This window comes from Lytechinus pictus, unplaced genomic scaffold, assembly GCF_037042905.1.
Source record: "Lytechinus pictus isolate F3 Inbred unplaced genomic scaffold, Lp3.0 scaffold_28, whole genome shotgun sequence".
NCBI lineage: Eukaryota > Metazoa > Echinodermata > Echinoidea > Temnopleuroida > Toxopneustidae > Lytechinus > Lytechinus pictus.
Window position 1 is genome coordinate 1,184,092 of NW_026974148.1, and position 23,858 is coordinate 1,207,949.

The following is a 23,858-nucleotide window of genomic DNA, read 5'->3' on the forward strand; positions in this document are numbered from 1 at the left end:
AAGAAGAAGAACCAACTAACCAGCCAAGCTTATTTGCAAAGAATGAAGATAGCCAGAATGAGTAAAAAAAAAACTAAAACGAAAAACAGTAGTTTGTAATAAATTAAATTGCAATTTTGTGTAAAGTATTTTTTTTTTTTTGGGGGGGGGGGCGGCAATCAACTTTATTTTGGTGTTAATTTGGAAAAATAAACATGTACACTGGTCGGTATGGAAATGAGTAAGACATTGGTGTCATCCAGTCAATATTTCTTTTTTTTTTAATGATATTATGATTTTTTTTTTTCATTTAAATGAAATATTCTTTGAAACTACCGGGAATACATAGAGACTGTGCCTATGCAAGAACCTGTTGTAAACATAAATGGTGCATCAAAATCAATATAACACCATGTTTTGATAAATGGTGCATAAGAATATAAAGCTGGCACAAAAGCCAATCAAATTTTATTTTTCAGGCATTAAAGCCAAATAAAAATTTAAGTTATTAGCTGGCACAAATAGTCAAATTGACTTACGTGCCAATAAAAATGAAATAATAGAAAGATAGAACCTGTTGTGACTCATCTAAAATAAAATAAAACATATACTTATCTATCTGTATCCCAATTACGAAATAAGGTTCGTTACTCCAAAGGTTCGTTAAGGACTAATAAAACGTTTTATATTTAAGGACTAACGAACCTTATTTCGTTTTCGGATTAACGAACCTTCCGAAACGAACCCTTTTTTTAAAGCAGGTGTTTCTGCATTTATTAATATATAAAAATACAAATTCATAACAACGATATAACATAAAACTTACATAATTAATGATCTAATTACAAAGGAGACAATTGTATAACAATTAACTAAATGTAGACATAATTCATGTAAACAAAAATGAATAATTTCAAATGTTTCGTGTTCGGATTAACGAATTTTTGGAATAACGAACCTTTGGAGTATTCTACATCACCGTGTGAATATATACGTTTGAGTGATTTCACTTAAAATAGGCAAGAAGCCATCTAGTTTCATATTATGTCGCTGCAGTTTGTGGCATATTGTAGCGTCCCTTATGAATTATGACCTAGCTGCATGATTATAATGATCTTTATTGTTTATCCTTACGAATGTTGGCAGATAACCCTCATGGTACAATGTACTGACCCTTTCATTAAATTGTAATCGGTAGCCTTTGCTCCTTCCGAGTAGAGAGTAGATCCCTTTTAAAATAGATTACATCAAGTTTTCCTTTTCAATATTTGATTTGGCGTACCCTGAATATATTAAGAATAAATAATATTTCATCATATCAAAGGTGGTCTGCTCTTCACTGTGACTCTCAGACATGAGCACAATCATCGTATATTCTGTGCAGACGCCATGCAGAAAAGGGATGTCTCAAAAAAGACTGTCGAGAAACTAAAGAGCCTATTTCAGAGTGGATATTCACCAACCTCAGCACTTGACACTCTCAAATATGATCTCCAGGAGGAACAAGGTGACAACTATGTATTTGCTGCAGCAGATCGTGCTATATGCCCAGGGGGGGGGGGCGTTTCATGAAAGGACTTGTCGGACGTTTTATCCGACAAGTCCCATTTTATCCGACAACTTTTATTCGTCCGACAACTTTCCATTTCATGAAACTTTGTCGGATGAAAAATCCGACAAGTGCTCTAATTTGATCCGACAAGTATCTTGAATTTGGTCGGTCACCCTTTACCTACCGACAAATGCCAATTTCATCCGACAAGTCAAAATTTCATCCGACAAGTCCACTGCCCATGACAACCAAGATGGCGTTAGTGAATGCTATGGTTGGAGCCGCTCTGCAACGGGAGCGTGTTTTTCGCGACAGATCCAATCCTTTTGAACTGTATGATGACAGAGATATGTTCAGAAAATACCGATTCACCAGAGATGGTGTAAGCTTCATCATTGATTTTATTGGAGATGAATTAAAACACACTACTAAAAGGAGTAATGCACTGACCCCAGCACTGCAAATTTTTGTAGCACTGAGGTTCTACGCCACGGGATCTGTGCTGGATAGTTCAGCCACTATCCACGGCTGCAGTAGATCAACAGCATCAAGAGTCATAAGAAGGGTGACACTTGCTTTGTGCTCTAAAAGAGATTAGGTAAGTTCTTAATTGTCCTTTTCTATTATTTTGGATCTAGTTCTACTACCGGTACGTCGTAGAGACAGTCTAACTTTGGCCATCATGAATAAAAAAAAAACAATTATTTATTCATGTCTCTAGAATACACTAAGTTATATAGTGGGATCCTAAAATATTGAAAAGTCATGATCCTGAGAGCAAGATTGATATAATGTATTTCATTCATTTTATTTCTTTTTCTTTCAAGTCGATATGGGGGAAAGAAGAGTGCGATTGACCATCGATCGATCGCACTCACTTCTTGTTGCACCGCACAGCCTTCACTTCAGTCCCATACATGCCAAATATTGTTGGCAATTGTATGTCGTCTGCAAACACAATAGTATTGTCAATAGACAATACAACTCGCTCACTCGTATTACTGTACGTCCATGTCTGCAAGACTGCAGCTGTTTGCGTCCAAATATTTCAAGTTAGATAAAAACAGTTGATATGCCTAGAGATCTGTATTACTTACATCAGTTTATGAACATTTTGGAAGGTCATTCTTCAATTAAGCCGAAGTTCTAACAGTTCTCAGAGAATGGAAGACTGTCGTGACCACAACTGTAAACCGTACTGTTTACATTTTGTCCAGGGTTGTTTACACATGGTCGAAAGCTGGCGGCATCTCGAATAATATTTCAATGTCGTTTCGGCCCGCAGTGGAATACTTCAGAAATAATGATAAAAATTATATTTTAAACAAATCCTGGGAGGTTGATACACCTAATTTTGTACCTGCATGCCTTTTGATCTTGTGTTTTAATGACGACATATCTCAAACAAATGCATATTTCTCTACAAATCATTTGTATAACTGGTTTCTCATAAGACAAAAATTGAAACACAGCATTTATATATCATGAACAACTAAATCCACAACCCTTGCAAGCAGGGGTGAACCCCCCTAAATTTTTGTTGGGTATTCTACTTTTGGGAAGATTAAAAATCACCTTCATTTGGTAGTCATTAAAGACCACTTTTCCTTCTTTTTTCTTATTGGCTTGTCATTTTTTTTTTAAGTTGACAGAAATGAAGTTTATTCTATGAATATGAAGACCCCCTTCTGGGGGTAGGGGGGGGGGTTATCAAAATTTTATTTTCCCTTTCTTTTTAATTTAGACGGGGTGGGGTGGCACAGTTAGCCAAATTTGAGGGGCCCGATTTATGTAGGCCTATGGGGTAACAAAAAATTGAACCCGCAAAGCGAACTAGCAAAAATTTTGACATTTTGATATTAATAAATTTTTTGATGCATTTTGACATTTAAAAAACCATCACATTCACCCTTCTTCCTTCTCTTTTTTCTACCCTCCTTTTGATCATGAAACTTCTGGGGTCGTCCATGGCCCCAAGACCTTATATTTAGGCCAATATCTCCATATCTCCCTCTGGATCGACACCCCTGATGGCGACAGTGATGATCATGATTGATGTTGATGATGATTGATTATAAACCTATCCCACTCTCAATTTTAAATCAATTTTGATATGTTGGATAATTAAAAAAAAAAAAAAAAATTATTGGTTAACAATGCTAATTCTCGAATAAAGCATTTATTTCTAATATGAAATGAGAAATACTGATGCAGTTATAATTAGAGAAGGTAGAAGCAAGATACTAAAGAAATTAGTGAACAGGCAGTGGGGAGAAATTTTCTCAATAGCCCTTTATGAAAAAGATCCAACATTGGTGGATCAAAAAGCTGCATTCTCTATATCTTGGAAAGTTATTATTCATATTTCTAGGGTTTATTATATATGTAAATCTACATGTTACAAGTTAATTATGTTTCTTAAAATAACTCAATTATTTTTTTTCTTATTTCAAAACTTATAAAAAGATGAACATATCAACTGTAGAAGATGTGAAAATTTTTATGAAAGATGGAAAAATAAAGGCAGCTCATTGCTAATCCCCTATACCATCTGCAAAAAGTAAAGGAATAGAAGCAAGCAAGTTATCTATTATAATTTACAGCATACAATTTTATTGCTAACATTAATTAATCAATTTCATTTTACACATCATATGTTTCCATTAATTACTACTGGCAGTTATTTTAAATATTTTCTTTAAATTCACAAATACAGGTATTACAAAATTCATTCATAAATATTATCATTCATAATTACCCATCGCATAAAATATGTATTTACAGCAATTGTTAGTTACCTGGAACATATGCAAAACAGAGACAACATCCAAAAAGTAAAGAAATATAGGGAGGCAATTGCTTTAATTCTGGGAATGGAATTTATTAATAAATAATCATCAAACATGTATCTTATTTTCATATATTACTTGTACTATATATTGCTATTTTAAACAATACTGTGTTAAATTCAAATATATATTTTTCAATAAAAATATCCAATATAATGATATTCATTATAACAATATTAATTTGTATCCTGCATCAAATAAATATGTTTGTACAACAATTGTTTTACTTTTCTGTAGAAAATACAATTTGTGAAAGTAAGCATGCAGTTAATAAATTATTTCAAATTCCAAGAAAATACATCAAAGAAATACACATGAGTGTTAGTGTGGAATTTTGCTGTTAACATTTTCATTGAAAAAATATTCAGATCTTCTGTTCAATTTTATCATCTTGATAATTATTCTAAATCATGCATATTTATAAATAATTTAAAGACATTTCTTACTTGCTGGACATTTAGCACATGTGTAATTTTATGTACAAATATTGACCTGCTAACTGGATGTTGTACAATATGAGCATACGATTGAGTTAATCAATATCTATATATATATATATGTACATATATTATTTCATTTGTTAACACAATATATCGGATACTTGGTTAAAACAACAAAGCAAGTTCTTATTCCTTGCAGGCAAGCTTCATTAGCCTTAATCTCAAATGAAGAGAGTCTGAATATTCAAACAATTCTTTTTTTATCAATCATTTTTCTACAGTTCATTAAATTTCCCTGCACACAAGAAGAAGTGCGTGATACCCAAAGACGTTTCTTCCTCCTGGCAAGCTTTCCCAACGTGGTTGGGGCTATTGACGGTACTCATGTTCGGGTCAATGGAGTCCCCCTAGGAGCAGCCGAACATCTCTATGTAAACAGAAAGGGCTTCTACAGTATAAATGTCCAACTAACATGCAATGCCCGGTATGAGATAACAAGCATTTCTGCTCGATGGCCTGGATCTACGCACGATAGCAGGATTTGCAGGGTAAGATTTGAAGGTTTTTTATCCTCCCTTCCCCCTCCCCCCCCAAAAAAAAAAATAGATAACATGAAAAAAAAAATCAACATGACTCAGTTATTATTCTTGAACTGTATGAAGTGCTTTATAAATGTTGTATATTATTATTATTATTTAAAGTTAGATGAATTCATAAGTAGGGCTATAAAATGAACCTGGAGCCATAACTAGGAATTTGGAAACATTATACTGAACAAAAAGAAATTTTCAGTACAATGAATACTATAAAATGTAAATGTACCTCATAGCTATAGATTGGGGATTTTGTCAATAACAACCACTGCTAATTCAAGCCAGAAGGAAGCAAATCGTGGTATAGAGGAATAATGAAGCTAAAGATACAATGTTAGTCACTCTTTATACAAATGCCAGAAGAACTGAGGGGGAAATTTTCATAGGAAATGTCTTGCTCTCATTTCAACAGACCAGCGTAATTGCCCAGGCCTTCAGAGAAGGAGCACTAAATGGATTGTTGCTGGGGGACTCTGGCTACGGCCTCCAATCGTGGCTAATGACACCGGTACCACTGCCAAGAACACGAGGAGAGAGAAGATACAATCAGTATGTAACAATCAATGCCACAATTTTTTTAATTAATAATACCTACTGCATTACCTGTCCACTGTATACCAATATCATATTTATCTTACAACAGATAACATGGCATTTGAAACTTCACTCACAATAATCATGTGTAAGAGTAAAGGAGCAAGAAAACAAATTCCTGAGATCATCATAGATAACATTATTTCTTCCTTAAGACAAAAAACGGCGGGGGGGGGGGGGGATCGAATCAACCCCCTACGGCCACAGAACAACCAAAAAAGCCAGGCCTAGTTAGGGTTAAAAGACCTCTGAGAAGGAAATTAGTAGTCCTATTAATCTTTTTCTCTCTCATTTTCAAACAGAGCTCACAGTTGCACCAGAGTTGTGATAGAACAAGTCAACGGACAATTGAAGTCTAAATTCCGTTGCCTGATTGGTGGAGGGCTCAACATGATTCCTGAACGAGCGAGCGATGTGATAACGGCATGTGCCTGCCTTCATAACATAAGCAAGCAGATGAAGCAGCCAGAGGTTGAACAGGAGAGGGTTGACGACGACGCTGATGATGAAGCCAACGACCTCAATGAAGAGGGGGATGCCATGACAGGAAAACAAGTTAGAGATGACATCATTCGTAGTTTTTTTGCATAAATCAACTGTCAGTTTGTCATCCTTTAAATTTACTTGTACCAAACTTTATCTGTCGTCGGTTTTAATACCAAACTTTTGAAGAAAAAGTCCTTTACTATTGTCTGGTTGCTATAAAATGCCTAATCATCAATTGTAAGTTTTCATTTGAAACCATATCTAATTAAACAAATTAGAACACAGTACCTTTGTGTGCATTTAATGATAAATGCAATTATTTCCAATCACTTTCATTCAAACCGTGATTGTTCTAACTATTCCAAAATTGGTCTTTATAGTTATTACTTTCTTTACTCTATCAAAATTGTTTATGGAATTATGATTCATTCTCTGACCACTAAGTTTGTAAAATATTTGCTTCAATACTTGAACTTTTTTCTCTCTCAACCTCTAGTCTCTGCCTCATTACACATAGCTTTTCCTTTTCACACTCCAGCAACTCCCACTGATAATCTGCTTTCCTTTTTTGCACTTGTCGAAGGTTAGAATGCTGTGGTTTTTGCCGTCGATCTTGTTGATGGTGTTCTTGCAAAGGTTGCACTTGCTGTTGCTGGGTCTGGAGTGACTGGTGTTGTTGTTGGGTCTGGTGCTGTGTCTGGTGCTGTTGCTGTGTCTGGTGTTGTTGCTGTTGTTGCCATGTCTGGTGTTGTTGCTGTGTCTGGTGTTGTTGCTGTTGTTGCTGCCGCTGCTGTTGATGCTGCCGTGTTGTCTGATATTGCTCTTCCATGTCATCAAAGTCTTCCGTATTCGTTAGCTGAAATTTAAAAACAGTACAATGTTAAATTTGTTAGCTTTGAAATACAGAGACTTTTTAATCAGCAATGAAAAAACAAAGACTTATTTAGACTTTGTAAATATTTTTTATTAATCCAAAAAAAGATTTATTACTGTAGATCATCGTTAATAGTGCATGTATCATTAAATTGATATTTTCATAAGAATATTACAAATATCAATTTTTTGTGTGTCATTTTAGGTCTAATTTCATTACATCCTTTTTAAGTAAGAAAGCTGTAGAGACTCCATTTTTCTGTGATGAATAAAATGAAAGAGTTTGAGGAACATAGAAAGAACATGCAAATCTAATTTTTTTGCAATTTAAGAAAGTAAACAGAAAAAAAAATCTGTATAATCATGAAAATCATTTCCAAATCTAAAAAAAAAATCAGTTCAAAGCAGTATCTACGAATTAACGCTGCTTTCACTATCTATTCTTCAAGTAGAAAAGTATCTGTATACCGGGTGACATATTCATAAAATGTATAATGAAAATGTAAACTTTGATGTTTAGAACATCAAGATTTGCATTTTAGAAAACTGAAAAAATGGTGTCTCTATGGTAAAGCAATAATATGCCCTTTCTATTGGAAAATTTCAAAAGAGAGAGAGAGAAAGAGAGAAATTGGGAGGGGAGATTGCACAGATCATAAAATTTACTAGTTTTATCAAATGGTAAAACTACAATTTACAACATGCATAATTTTTGTTTTATTTAGGGGGGGGGAGGAAATCTAGGCTTATTAAAAGGTACCCCCCTAAAAAAAAAGCGGGCAATTTTCCTCATTTTTATAACAACATAGAAATGTAAATATTGAAGATCAAGGAGATGAACAAGAGCAAAAGGTAGATTTGAAAAGGAGAAAGAGAAGAATAAGTAGTACAAGATTCACATGTGTGCTTTGGCACCACTCTTGCATTCTTATGTAATTGTTTTCACAAGAACTGGTGGTGTATGTTTGCAGACAAAGTTTATGTTTCCATTGTAAGAAGAGAAGAAGAAATATACAGCGGATACATGAAATATATGAATGACAGAAGAGTTGCAAGTGAAGCATTAGAAATGATTACTCACTAAGGCAATTAAATTCCCTCCTTCACTCTCTTGGCCGAGATAGCCCATGCATGCAGGTTTAGGTAGCACCTCCATGACCATTTCATGGCGCTGATGGAATCTGGGTCGAGGGCCACCACCTATTAAGATGAGTTAATGTGTTTAAAGGATTTTCCTGCTAACTTCATGAACTTATCGTTGGGATAAATGAAAGTTCCTTCATTATGATGTGAAATCAATTGTCAATGTCTATCAAAATTATTTAGCAAATATTTAAGGTCCATTTGATTTCAACATGTGATTGACTTTTAGGAAAATCGAATTCAATTAAACATGAACAGCATTCTAATTGGCAAATTTGCACAGGATACAACATTACAAAGGTTCCAATGATCAATCAATTTCATCAACAAGCATGGATTTTTTGTATTTCATGCATCTTATTCTATATTATATGAACCAATACTTGTTAAAATCCTACGATGAATAAATTCACAAGGAAAAAAAAAAATGTTAGAACAGGACACATATTGGGTGATTTCAAGTTCAGTGTTGACCTTTTGGTGTTGGTGTTGGGTCACTTTTTACACAATTATAACACCAAACATAAAATGAGGATGGTCCCGAAAAGTCACTCACTAGTTGTTGAGATGTCAATAATGTGATCTGGATCAGTTTTACAAACTCTGAATAAGTTTTGGAGCTAGGGGAAGCAATCGAAATGTCAACACTAACACCAACACCAAGGCCAACATCGAACTTGAAATCACCCATTGTCGACGGGCATTCAAAGTGTTCAAATGTAGGACATACACTCATTTCAAAATGTAACCGAGGTTCGTGAAATATGTCTCAATCTTACCTGTACGTGAACGGTCATCACGGTACTTTTTGGCTCTCGACACCATCTTGTGCCATAGGTCCCGGAGGTGCACACCAGGGGCCTTCTTGGCATTAGAAATGGGCAGACCACCACTCATCAATGTGGTGGCTGCCCTGTCCCATGCCTCTGCAACCCGTCCTTTGGTCTGAAAGGTAGACGAAAAAATGCATTAAATCTGTGTTTTGTTTATCAAATTTAATGTTTTGTTCTGAATGACACACACTCAATAACAAGTGGAGCGCCCCTGGCAGTCTCGCCTGCATTACGCAATTCAATACAGCAGCAGTGCTGATGGTTAACGTTCGTTCATTTACCCTAAATGACCTTTGACCTTGATCATGTGACCTGACACTGATGCAAGATAATCAGCAATACTTGTTTAATCCTTTGTTCAAGTATCATGAAAAAGGCCTTTAAACTTTTAAAGTTATGTTGACATTAAAAAAAAACTTAACCATGGTCCAAGTTCATTGACCTTAAATGACCTTTGACCTTCATAATGTGACCTGGAAATTGGTGCAGGATGAGCAGTGATACTTGGTTACCCTTATGTCCAAGTTTCATGAAGTAGGTCCATATACTTTCTAAGTTATGACATTTCATAAAATTAACCTTGGTCAAGATTTCATTGTTGACGCTGCCGTCGTCGCCGCTGCTATCGTCGCCATCGGAAAAGCGGCGCCTATAGTCTCGCTATGCTATGCAGGCAAGACAAAAATTCTAAAATGTTCTAGATATTTTGAACATAAATTTTACCATATTTATTACTAGACTAATAATTTCTTTATTTATTAAACAGATTTAGTTCATTGTATGTTGTAAATGTAAAAAGGTGTATGTCAATATTTTTTTAACAATAAAAAGTATGTGCTGATGACCACAAGAAACACTTTAAAAATTCAAAATCAAATCAAGATTCATTCATTTAATGAAGCATATGAAATGAAATTTAAACAAGATCAATTATACAATTTATCAAGTAAAACAATTTGGGAACATTTAATGAAACAAAACATGTTTTGTGAGGAAGATTGGGAGGATATGGAGAAAATGGCAAGAGGTGAAAAGAGGGTTGAGAAAGACAAATTAAAAATGATAACTTGCATTTAAAAAGATGAAACTGAATAGGATTATAGGATAATTTGCATGCATACTATTGAATGTTGCAGGGACCTTCATAAAACAAAACTCGATTCTGGATGATTATTTCTTTAATTTTGACATTATAAAATTGATAGCAATAATAAAATTTCTTTGAAATATTGGGAAAATTGCGATACAAGTTACAGAAATAAGAATCCTGTAATAACTATTGTCTGCATATGAATTAAACTGGTACTTGGATTAAACAATGTCATGGTTTCTACAATAAAGTGGTACTTACATTTGGCTTGTCACTACACGGAAATAATTCAGTGTAATTCTCTCTCACATACGAACATAACGCCTGAACTTGGGCGTCGTTATATGTTACTCTCGGTCCATCCTGTTTCAAAACAACGGAAAATTTAAGAATAAAGAATGGATGGAATTTACAATAACCACTGACCCATTTTATACATCAAAATCAGACCTAATTTCACTAAAGTTCATGTTACAAAAAATATCAATGATGAAGTGCTCATTCAGCATCCTGCTAAAAAAAAATCATGTAATTTTTCCAAGGTTGAAGTTAAATTTATAACAATGGCAATTGTCTCCAAAATATGCTCGAAATGACAAAATTAAAGATTTTTAGCACTCTGGTGAATGAAAAAAAAATGATTCCCAAGACTAAGTCTACGTCACTTGCACTCTGCAACCACCCTGTCTGTGGTGGGTCATACATTAAACATTTAACATACATTAAAATAAGTCTTTAAAATATCACTTTTGAGTTTTGTGAAGAAAAAAAAAAAAAAACCCAGTTCCAGTCTTAGGAATCATATTTTTATTCACCAGAAAGTCCAGAGCGCTCAAACGCTTTAATTTTGAGCATATTTTGGTGACCTCTATGGGTGGAAAACTGAGATTGATGCAGATCTTCATCTCCACAGACTCTCTTTAGAGTCTAATTAGAAAAAAAATAATTTAAAGAATCCAATTTAGTTTTGGGCCAAGACATATTTTTTTTATGATGAATTAGAATCTACTGTAGTAAAATCTGACTGTGCCAAGAAATCAAGCATTTATCCCTTCTAGATCAAGAGAAATAAGTCAAACATTGACAATCTTATTCACCACATATGCAGTAACCTTATTTGGGAGATAAATGAACATATATATATTTTTGTTTTTATTCAAAAAACAAATGGTTTCCCGTCTGTAATTTCTAGCCAATGTCAAAGCTTTTAATAAAACTTCATAATTAGTGTTTGTATGGAAGAATCATCAAGCTTTTACTTTTGAGACAAGATAAAATATACCAAACCACAGGTTTAATCTAATATGGATAAGCATACGTACACACGACCGCTGACTGTCCAAAATTCAGCAAATGAACACTTAGACTTAAATGGCGATTTAAACCATTAAGGCGAGATTTTGAAGACAAATACATGAGTACATAATTTTTGAAGAATTCCATGAGCTTTATTTTAAAAGAAAAATGAAATTTGGAGCACAAGTGGATTTCAAGTTATCGCTAATCAAAGTTTGCATTGGAAATGAAGAATTTATACAAACACTAATTATGAAGTCTTATTAAAAGCTTTGACATTGGCTAGAAATTACAGACGGGAAACCATTTGTTTGCTACTGAGAAGGATATCTCAAGGAAAATAGTTATATATTCATATGAATTTACTTTTCCATTTTTCGACCGAAGATTTAACCTGAGATCATGAAAGAGAGAATATAACGCAACAAGTAATTGAAGAAATAACCCAAACTCTTTCACCAAATGAACACTTAGACTTAAATGGCGATTTAAGCCATTAAGGCGAGATTTTGAAGATAAATACATGATTACATAATTTTTGAAGAAATCCATGAGCTTTATTTTAAAAGAAAAATGAAATTTGGAGCACAAGTGGATTTCAAGTTATCGCTAATCAAAGTTTGCATTGGAAATGAAGAATTCATACAAACACTAATTATGAAGTTTTATTAAAAGCTTTGACATTGGCTAGAAATTACAGACGGGAAACCATTTGTTTTTTGAATAAAAACAAAAATATATATATGTTCATTTATCTCCCAAATAAGGTTACTGCATATGTGGTGAAAAAATGGAAGAATCATCAAGCTTTTACTTTTGAGACAAGATAAAATATACCAAACCACAGGTTTAATCTAATATGGATAAGCATACGTACACACGACCGCTGACTATCCAAAATTCAGCAAATGAACACTTAGACTTAAATGGCGATTTAAACCATTAAGGCGAGATTTTGAAGACAAATACATGATTACATAATTTTTGAAGAAATCCATGAGCTTTATTTTAAAAGAAAAATGAAATTTGGAGCACAAGTGGATTTCAAGTTATCGCTAATCAAAGTTTGCATTGGAAATGAAGAATTTATACAAACACTAATTATGAAGTCTTATTAAAAGCTTTGACATTGGCTAGAAATTACAGACGGGAAACCATTTGTTTGCTACTGAGAAGGATATCTCAAGGAAAATAGTTATATATTCATATGAATTTACTTTTCCATTTTTCGACCGAAGATTTAACCTGAGATCATGAAAGAGAGAATATAACGCAACAAGTAATTGAAGAAATAACCCAAACTCTTTCACCAAATGAACACTTAGACTTAAATGGCGATTTAAGCCATTAAGGCGAGATTTTGAAGATAAATACATGATTACATAATTTTTGAAGAAATCCATGAGCTTTATTTTAAAAGAAAAATGAAATTTGGAGCACAAGTGGATTTCAAGTTATCGCTAATCAAAGTTTGCATTGGAAATGAAGAATTCATACAAACACTAATTATGAAGTTTTATTAAAAGCTTTGACATTGGCTAGAAATTACAGACGGGAAACCATTTGTTTTTTGAATAAAAACAAAAATATATATATGTTCATTTATCTCCCAAATAAGGTTACTGCATATGTGGTGAAAAAATGGAAGAATCATCAAGCTTTTACTTTTGAGACAAGATAAAATATACCAAACCACAGGTTTAATCTAATATGGATAAGCATACGTACACACGACCGCTGACTATCCAAAATTCAGCAAATGAACACTTAGACTTAAATGGCGATTTAAACCATTAAGGCGAGATTTTGAAGACAAATACATGATTACATAATTTTTGAAGAAATCCATGAGCTTTATTTTAAAAGAAAAATGAAATTTGGAGCACAAGTGGATTTCAAGTTATCGCTAATACAAGTTTGCATTGGAAATGAAGAATTCATACAAACACTAATTATGAAGTTTTATTAAAAGCTTTGACATTGGCTAGAAATTACAGACGGGAAACCATTTGTTTTTTGAATAAAAACAAAAATATATATATGTTCATTTATCTCCCAAATAAGGTTACTGCATATGTGGTGAAAAAATGGAAGAATCATCAAGCTTTTACTTTTGAGACAAGATAAAATATACCAAACCACAGGTTTAATCTAATATGGATAAGCATACGTACACACGACCGCTGACTATCCAAAATTCAGCAAATGAACACTTAGACTTAAATGGCGATTTAAACCATTAAGGCGAGATTTTGAAGATAAATACATGATTACATAATTTTTGAAGAAATCCATGAGCTTTATTTTAAAAGAAAAATGAAATTTGGAGCACAAGTGGATTTCAAGTTATCGCTAATACAAGTTTGCATTGGAAATGAAGAATTCATACAAACACTAATTATGAAGTTTTATTAAAAGCTTTGACATTGGCTAGAAATTACAGACGGGAAACCATTTGTTTTTTGAATAAAAACAAAAATATATATATGTTCATTTATCTCCCAAATAAGGTTACTGCATATGTGGTGAAAAAATGGAAGAATCATCAAGCTTTTACTTTTGAGACAAGATAAAATATACCAAACCACAGGTTTAATCTAATATGGATAGGAATACGTACACACGACCGCTGACTGTCCAAAATTCAGCAAATGAACACTTAGACTTAAATGGCGATTTAAACCATTAAGGCGAGATTTTGAAGACAAATACATGATTACATAATTTTTGAAGAATTCCATGAGCTTTATTTTAAAAGAAAAATGAAATTTGGAGCACAAGTGGATTTCAAGTTATCGCTAATCAAAGTTTGCATTGGAAATGAAGAATTTATACAAACACTAATTATGAAGTCTTATTAAAAGCTTTGACATTGGCTAGAAATTACAGACGGGAAACCATTTGTTTGCTACTGAGAAGGATATCTCAAGGAAAATAGTTATATATTCATATGAATTTACTTTTCCATTTTTCGACCGAAGATTTAACCTGAGATCATGAAAGAGAGAATATAACGCAACAAGTAATTGAAGAAATAACCCAAACTCTTTCACCAAATGAACACTTAGACTTAAATGGCGATTTAAGCCATTAAGGCGAGATTTTGAAGATAAATACATAATTACATAATTTTTGAAGAAATCCATGAGCTTTATTTTAAAAGAAAAATGAAATTTGGAGCACAAGTGGATTTCAAGTTATCGCTAATCAAAGTTTGCATTGGAAATGAAGAATTTATACAAACACTAATTATGAAGTCTTATTAAAAGCTTTGACATTGGCTAGAAATTACAGACGGGAAACCATTTGTTTGCTACTGAGAAGGATATCTCAAGGAAAATAGTTATATATTCATATGAATTTACTTTTCCATTTTTCGACCGAAGATTTAACCTGAGATCATGAAAGAGAGAATATAACGCAACAAGTAATTGAAGAAATAACCCAAACTCTTTCACCAAATGAACACTTAGACTTAAATGGCGATTTAAGCCATTAAGGCGAGATTTTGAAGATAAATACATGATTACATAATTTTTGAAGAAATCCATGAGCTTTATTTTAAAAGAAAAATGAAATTTGGAGCACAAGTGGATTTCAAGTTATCGCTAATCAAAGTTTGCATTGGAAATGAAGAATTCATACAAACACTAATTATGAAGTTTTATTAAAAGCTTTGACATTTGCTAGAAATTACAGACGGGAAACCATTTGTTTTTTGAATAAAAAAAAAAATATATATATGTTCATTTATCTCCCAAATAAGGTTACTGCATATGTGGTGAAAAAATGGAAGAATCATCAAGCTTTTACTTTTGAGACAAGATAAAATATACCAAACCACAGGTTTAATCTAATATGGATAAGCATACGTACACACGACCGCTGACTGTCCAAAATTCAGCAAATGAACACTTAGACTTAAATGGCGATTTAAACCATTAAGGCGAGATTTTGAAGACAAATACATGATTACATAATTTTTGAAGAATTCCATGAGCTTTATTTTAAAAGAAAAATGAAATTTGGAGCACAAGTGGATTTCAAGTTATCGCTAATCAAAGTTTGCATTGGAAATGAAGAATTTATACAAACACTAATTATGAAGTCTTATTAAAAGCTTTGACATTGGCTAGAAATTACAGACGGGAAACCATTTGTTTGCTACTGAGAAGGATATCTCAAGGAAAATAGTTATATATTCATATGAATTTACTTTTCCATTTTTCGACCGAAGATTTAACCTGAGATCATGAAAGAGAGAATATAACGCAACAAGTAATTGAAGAAATAACCCAAACTCTTTCACCAAATGAACACTTAGACTTAAATGGCGATTTAAGCCATTAAGGCGAGATTTTGAAGATAAATACATGATTACATAATTTTTGAAGAAATCCATGAGCTTTATTTTAAAAGAAAAATGAAATTTGGAGCACAAGTGGATTTCAAGTTATCGCTAATCAAAGTTTGCATTGGAAATGAAGAATTTATACAAACACTAATTATGAAGTCTTATTAAAAGCTTTGACATTGGCTAGAAATTACAGACGGGAAACCATTTGTTTGCTACTGAGAAGGATATCTCAAGGAAAATAGTTATATATTCATATGAATTTACTTTTCCATTTTTCGACCGAAGATTTAACCTGAGATCATGAAAGAGAGAATATAACGCAACAAGTAATTGAAGAAATAACCCAAACTCTTTCACCAAATGAACACTTAGACTTAAATGGCGATTTAAGCCATTAAGGCGAGATTTTGAAGATAAATACATAATTACATAATTTTTGAAGAAATCCATGAGCTTTATTTTAAAAGAAAAATGAAATTTGGAGCACAAGTGGATTTCAAGTTATCGCTAATCAAAGTTTGCATTGGAAATGAAGAATTTATACAAACACTAATTATGAAGTCTTATTAAAAGCTTTGACATTGGCTAGAAATTACAGACGGGAAACCATTTGTTTGCTACTGAGAAGGATATCTCAAGGAAAATAGTTATATATTCATATGAATTTACTTTTCCATTTTTCGACCGAAGATTTAACCTGAGATCATGAAAGAGAGAATATAACGCAACAAGTAATTGAAGAAATAACCCAAACTCTTTCACCAAATGAACACTTAGACTTAAATGGCGATTTAAGCCATTAAGGCGAGATTTTGAAGATAAATACATGATTACATAATTTTTGAAGAAATCCATGAGCTTTATTTTAAAAGAAAAATGAAATTTGGAGCACAAGTGGATTTCAAGTTATCGCTAATCAAAGTTTGCATTGGAAATGAAGAATTCATACAAACACTAATTATGAAGTTTTATTAAAAGCTTTGACATTGGCTAGAAATTACAGACGGGAAACCATTTGTTTTTTGAATAAAAACAAAAATATATATATGTTCATTTATCTCCCAAATAAGGTTACTGCATATGTGGTGAAAAAATGGAAGAATCATCAAGCTTTTACTTTTGAGACAAGATAAAATATACCAAACCACAGGTTTAATCTAATATGGATAAGCATACGTACACACGACCGCTGACTATCCAAAATTCAGCAAATGAACACTTAGACTTAAATGGCGATTTAAACCATTAAGGCGAGATTTTGAAGACAAATACATGATTACATAATTTTTGAAGAAATCCATGAGCTTTATTTTAAAAGAAAAATGAAATTTGGAGCACAAGTGGATTTCAAGTTATCGCTAATACAAGTTTGCATTGGAAATGAAGAATTCATACAAACACTAATTATGAAGTTTTATTAAAAGCTTTGACATTTGCTAGAAATTACAGACGGGAAACCATTTGTTTTTTGAATAAAAAAAAAAATATATATATGTTCATTTATCTCCCAAATAAGGTTACTGCATATGTGGTGAAAAAATGGAAGAATCATCAAGCTTTTACTTTTGAGACAAGATAAAATATACCAAACCACAGGTTTAATCTAATATGGATAAGCATACGTACACACGACCGCTGACTGTCCAAAATTCAGCAAATGAACACTTAGACTTAAATGGCGATTTAAACCATTAAGGCGAGATTTTGAAGACAAATACATGATTACATAATTTTTGAAGAATTCCATGAGCTTTATTTTAAAAGAAAAATGAAATTTGGAGCACAAGTGGATTTCAAGTTATCGCTAATCAAAGTTTGCATTGGAAATGAAGAATTTATACAAACACTAATTATGAAGTCTTATTAAAAGCTTTGACATTGGCTAGAAATTACAGACGGGAAACCATTTGTTTGCTACTGAGAAGGATATCTCAAGGAAAATAGTTATATATTCATATGAATTTACTTTTCCATTTTTCGACCGAAGATTTAACCTGAGATCATGAAAGAGAGAATATAACGCAACAAGTAATTGAAGAAATAACCCAAACTCTTTCACCAAATGAACACTTAGACTTAAATGGCGATTTAAGCCATTAAGGCGAGATTTTGAAGATAAATACATGATTACATAATTTTTGAAGAAATCCATGAGCTTTATTTTAAAAGAAAAATGAAATTTGGAGCACAAGTGGATTTCAAGTTATCGCTAATCAAAGTTTGCATTGGAAATGAAGAATTTATACAAACACTAATTATGAAGTCTTATTAAAAGCTTTGACATTGGCTAGAAATTACAGACGGGAAACCATTTGTTTGCTACTGAGAAGGATATCTCAAGGAAAATAGTTATATATTCATATGAATTTACTTTTCCATTTTTCGACCGAAGATTTAACCTGAGATCATGAAAGAGAGAATATAACGCAACAAGTAATTGAAGAAATAACCCAAACTCTTTCACCAAATGAACACTTAGACTTAAATGGCGATTTAAGCCATTAAGGCGAGATTTTGAAGATAAATACATGATTACATAATTTTTGAAGAAATCCATGAGCTTTATTTTAAAAGAAAAATGAAATTTGGAGCACAAGTGGATTTCAAGTTATCGCTAATCAAAGTTTGCATTGGAAATGAAGAATTCATACAAACACTAATTATGAAGTTTTATTAAAAGCTTTGACATTGGCTAGAAATTACAGACGGGAAACCATTTGTTTTTTGAATAAAAACAAAAATATATATATGTTCATTTATCTCCCAAATAAGGTTACTGCATATGTGGTGAAAAAATGGAAGAATCATCAAGCTTTTACTTTTGAGACAAGATAAAATATACCAAACCACAGGTTTAATGTAATATGGATAAGCATACGTACACACGACCGCTGACTGTCCAAAATTCAGCAAATGAACACTTAGACTTAAATGGCGATTTAAACCATTAAGGCGAGATTTTGAAGACAAATACATGATTACATAATTTTTGAAGAAATCCATGAGCTTTATTTTAAAAGAAAAATGAAATTTGGAGCACAAGTGGATTTCAAGTTATCGCTAATCAAAGTTTGCATTGGAAATGAAGAATTTATACAAACACTAATTATGAAGTCTTATTAAAAGCTTTGACATTGGCTAGAAATTACAGACGGGAAACCATTTGTTTGCTACTGAGAAGGATATCTCAAGGAAAATAGTTATATATTCATATGAATTTACTTTTCCATTTTTCGACCGAAGATTTAACCTGAGATCATGAAAGAGAGAATATAACGCAACAAGTAATTGAAGAAATAACCCAAACTCTTTCACCAAATGAACACTTAGACTTAAATGGCGATTTAAGCCATTAAGGCGAGATTTTAAAGATAAATACATGATTACATAATTTTTGAAGAAATCCATGAGCTTTATTTTAAAAGAAAAATGAAATTTGGAGCACAAGTGGATTTCAAGTTATCGCTAATACAAGTTTGCATTGGAAATGAAGAATTCATACAAACACTAATTATGAAGTTTTATTAAAAGCTTTGACATTGGCTAGAAATTACAGACGGGAAACCATTTGTTTTTTGAATAAAAACAAAAATATATATATGTTCATTTATCTCCCAAATAAGGTTACTGCATATGTGGTGAAAAAATGGAAGAATCATCAAGCTTTTACTTTTGAGACAAGATAAAATATACCAAACCACAGGTTTAATCTAATATGGATAAGCATACGTACACACGACCGCTGACTGTCCAAAATTCAGCAAATGAACACTTAGACTTAAATGGCGATTTAAACCATTAAGGCGAGATTTTGAAGACAAATACATGATTACATAATTTTTGAAGAATTCCATGAGCTTTATTTTAAAAGAAAAATGAAATTTGGAGCACAAGTGGATTTCAAGTTATCGCTAATCAAAGTTTGCATTGGAAATGAAGAATTTATACAAACACTAATTATGAAGTCTTATTAAAAGCTTTGACATTGGCTAGAAATTACAGACGGGAAACCATTTGTTTGCTACTGAGAAGGATATCTCAAGGAAAATAGTTATATATTCATATGAATTTACTTTTCCATTTTTCGACCGAAGATTTAACCTGAGATCATGAAAGAGAGAATATAACGCAACAAGTAATTGAAGAAATAACCCAAACTCTTTCACCAAATGAACACTTAGACTTAAATGGCGATTTAAGCCATTAAGGCGAGATTTTGAAGATAAATACATGATTACATAATTTTTGAAGAAATCCATGAGCTTTATTTTAAAAGAAAAATGAAATTTGGAGCACAAGTGGATTTCAAGTTATCGCTAATCAAAGTTTGCATTGGAAATGAAGAATTCATACAAACACTAATTATGAAGTTTTATTAAAAGCTTTGACATTGGCTAGAAATTACAGACGGGAAACCATTTGTTTTTTGAATAAAAACAAAAATATATATATGTTCATTTATCTCCCAAATAAGGTTACTGCATATGTGGTGAAAAAATGGAAGAATCATCAAGCTTTTACTTTTGAGACAAGATAAAATATACCAAACCACAGGTTTAATCTAATATGGATAAGCATACGTACACACGACCGCTGACTGTCCAAAATTCAGCAAATGAACACTTAGACTTAAATGGCGATTTAAACCATTAAGGCGAGATTTTGAAGACAAATACATGATTACATAATTTTTGAAGAATTCCATGAGCTTTATTTTAAAAGAAAAATGAAATTTGGAGCACAAGTGGATTTCAAGTTATCGCTAATCAAAGTTTGCATTGGAAATGAAGAATTTATACAAACACTAATTATGAAGTCTTATTAAAAGCTTTGACATTGGCTAGAAATTAAAGACGGGAAACCATTTGTTTGCTACTGAGAAGGATATCTCAAGGAAAATAGTTATATATTCATATGAATTTACTTTTCCATTTTTCGACCGAAGATTTAACCTGAGATCATGAAAGAGAGAATATAACGCAACAAGTAATTGAAGAAATAACCCAAACTCTTTCACCAAATGAACACTTAGACTTAAATGGCGATTTAAGCCATTAAGGCGAGATTTTGAAGATAAATACATGATTACATAATTTTTGAAGAAATCCATGAGCTTTATTTTAAAAGAAAAATGAAATTTGGAGCACAAGTGGATTTCAAGTTATCGCTAATACAAGTTTGCATTGGAAATGAAGAATTCATACAAACACTAATTATGAAGTTTTATTAAAAGCTTTGACATTGGCTAGAAATTACAGACGGGAAACCATTTGTTTTTTGAATAAAAACAAAAATATATATATGTTCATTTATCTCCCAAATAAGGTTACTGCATATGTGGTGAAAAAATGGAAGAATCATCAAGCTTTTACTTTTGAGACAAGATAAAATATACCAAACCACAGGTTTAATCTAATATGGATAAGCATACGTACACACGACCGCTGACTGTCCAAAATTCAGCAAATGAACACTTAGACTTAAATGGCGATTTAAACCATTAAGGCGAGATTTTGAAGACAAATACATGATTACATAATTTTTGAAGAATTCCATGAGCTTTATTTTAAAAGAAAAATGAAATTTGGAGCACAAGTGGATTTCAAGTTATCGCTAATCAAAGTTTGCATTGGAAATGAAGAATTTATACAAACACTAATTATGAAGTCTTATTAAAAGCTTTGACATTGGCTAGAAATTACAGACGGGAAACCATTTGTTTGCTACTGAGAAGGATATCTCAAGGAAAATAGTTATATATTCATATGAATTTACTTTTCCATTTTTCGACCGAAGATTTAACCTGAGATCATGAAAGAGAGAATATAACGCAACAAGTAATTGAAGAAATAACCCAAACTCTTTCACCAAATGAACACTTAGACTTAAATGGCGATTTAAGCCATTAAGGCGAGATTTTGAAGATAAATACATGATTACATAATTTTTGAAGAAATCCATGAGCTTTATTTTAAAAGAAAAATGAAATTTGGAGCACAAGTGGATTTCAAGTTATCGCTAATCAAAGTTTGCATTGGAAATGAAGAATTCATACAAACACTAATTATGAAGTTTTATTAAAAGCTTTGACATTGGCTAGAAATTACAGACGGGAAACCATTTGTTTTTTGAATAAAAACAAAAATATATATATGTTCATTTATCTCCCAAATAAGGTTACTGCATATGTGGTGAAAAAATGGAAGAATCATCAAGCTTTTACTTTTGAGACAAGATAAAATATACCAAACCACAGGTTTAATCTAATATGGATAAGCATACGTACACACGACCGCTGACTGTCCAAAATTCAGCAAATGAACACTTAGACTTAAATGGCGATTTAAACCATTAAGGCGAGATTTTGAAGACAAATACATGATTACATAATTTTTGAAGAATTCCATGAGCTTTATTTTAAAAGAAAAATGAAATTTGGAGCACAAGTGGATTTCAAGTTATCGCTAATCAAAGTTTGCATTGGAAATGAAGAATTTATACAAACACTAATTATGAAGTCTTATTAAAAGCTTTGACATTGGCTAGAAATTACAGACGGGAAACCATTTGTTTGCTACTGAGAAGGATATCTCAAGGAAAATAGTTATATATTCATATGAATTTACTTTTCCATTTTTCGACCGAAGATTTAACCTGAGATCATGAAAGAGAGAATATAACGCAACAAGTAATTGAAGAAATAACCCAAACTCTTTCACCAAATGAACACTTAGACTTAAATGGCGATTTAAGCCATTAAGGCGAGATTTTGAAGATAAATACATGATTACATAATTTTTGAAGAAATCCATGAGCTTTATTTTAAAAGAAAAATGAAATTTGGAGCACAAGTGGATTTCAAGTTATCGCTAATCAAAGTTTGCATTGGAAATGAAGAATTCATACAAACACTAATTATGAAGTCTTATTAAAAGCTTTGACATTGGCTAGAAATTACAGACGGGAAACCATTTGTTTGCTACTGAGAAGGATATCTCAAGGAAAATAGTTATATATTCATATGAATTTACTTTTCCATTTTTCGACCGAAGATTTAACCTGAGATCATGAAAGAGAGAATATAACGCAACAAGTAATTGAAGAAATAACCCAAACTCTTTCACCAAATGAACACTTAGACTTAAATGGCGATTTAAGCCATTAAGGCGAGATTTTAAAGATAAATACATGATTACATAATTTTTGAAGAAATCCATGAGCTTTATTTTAAAAGAAAAATGAAATTTGGAGCACAAGTGGATTTCAAGTTATCGCTAATACAAGTTTGCATTGGAAATGAAGAATTCATACAAACACTAATTATGAAGTTTTATTAAAAGCTTTGACATTGGCTAGAAATTACAGACGGGAAACCATTTGTTTTTTGAATAAAAACAAAAATATATATATGTTCATTTATCTCCCAAATAAGGTTACTGCATATGTGGTGAAAAAATGGAAGAATCATCAAGCTTTTACTTTTGAGACAAGATAAAATATACCAAACCACAGGTTTAATCTAATATGGATAAGCATACGTACACACGACCGCTGACTGTCCAAAATTCAGCAAATGAACACTTAGACTTAAATGGCGATTTAAACCATTAAGGCGAGATTTTGAAGACAAATACATGATTACATAATTTTTGAAGAATTCCATGAGCTTTATTTTAAAAGAAAAATGAAATTTGGAGCACAAGTGGATTTCAAGTTATCGCTAATCAAAGTTTGCATTGGAAATGAAGAATTTATACAAACACTAATTATGAA

The 23,858-nt window shown here is 32.1% G+C and overlaps 2 protein-coding genes across 2 annotated transcripts; one reads left to right on the plus strand and one right to left on the minus strand.

The window, feature by feature from the left end:
• Positions 1-1,784: 1,784 nt before the first annotated feature.
• On the plus strand, positions 1,785-6,767 carry LOC135158064 (putative nuclease HARBI1). The gene is made up of 4 exons (XM_064115349.1): positions 1,785-1,913; positions 4,880-5,368; positions 5,826-5,962; positions 6,310-6,767. The coding sequence occupies exons 1-4, from the start codon at positions 1,785-1,787 to the stop codon at positions 6,596-6,598; spliced, it is 1,044 nt and encodes a 347-aa protein (XP_063971419.1). The 3' UTR covers positions 6,599-6,767.
• Positions 6,768-6,932: 165 nt separating this feature from the next.
• LOC135158065 (putative cyclin-dependent serine/threonine-protein kinase DDB_G0272797/DDB_G0274007) lies at positions 6,933-9,306 on the minus strand. The gene is made up of 2 exons (XM_064115350.1): positions 9,289-9,306; positions 6,933-7,349 (listed from the first exon to the last, which is right to left on the minus strand). The coding sequence occupies exons 1-2, from the start codon at positions 9,304-9,306 to the stop codon at positions 6,933-6,935; spliced, it is 435 nt and encodes a 144-aa protein (XP_063971420.1).
• Between the last annotated feature and the right edge of the window lie 14,552 nt (positions 9,307-23,858).

Coding starts and splice junctions, on each gene's coding strand:
- LOC135158064 (XM_064115349.1), top strand. CDS start 1,785: ATGGCGTTAGTGAATGCTATGGTTGGAGCCGCTCTGCAACGGGAGCGT. Junction 1,914..4,879: donor ACCGATTCACCAGAGATGGT/GTAAGCTTCATC, acceptor TTGACCTGCTAA/CTGGATGTTGTACAATATGA. Junction 5,963..6,309: donor GGAGAGAGAAGATACAATCA/GTATGTAACAAT, acceptor ATTTTCAAACAG/AGCTCACAGTTGCACCAGAG.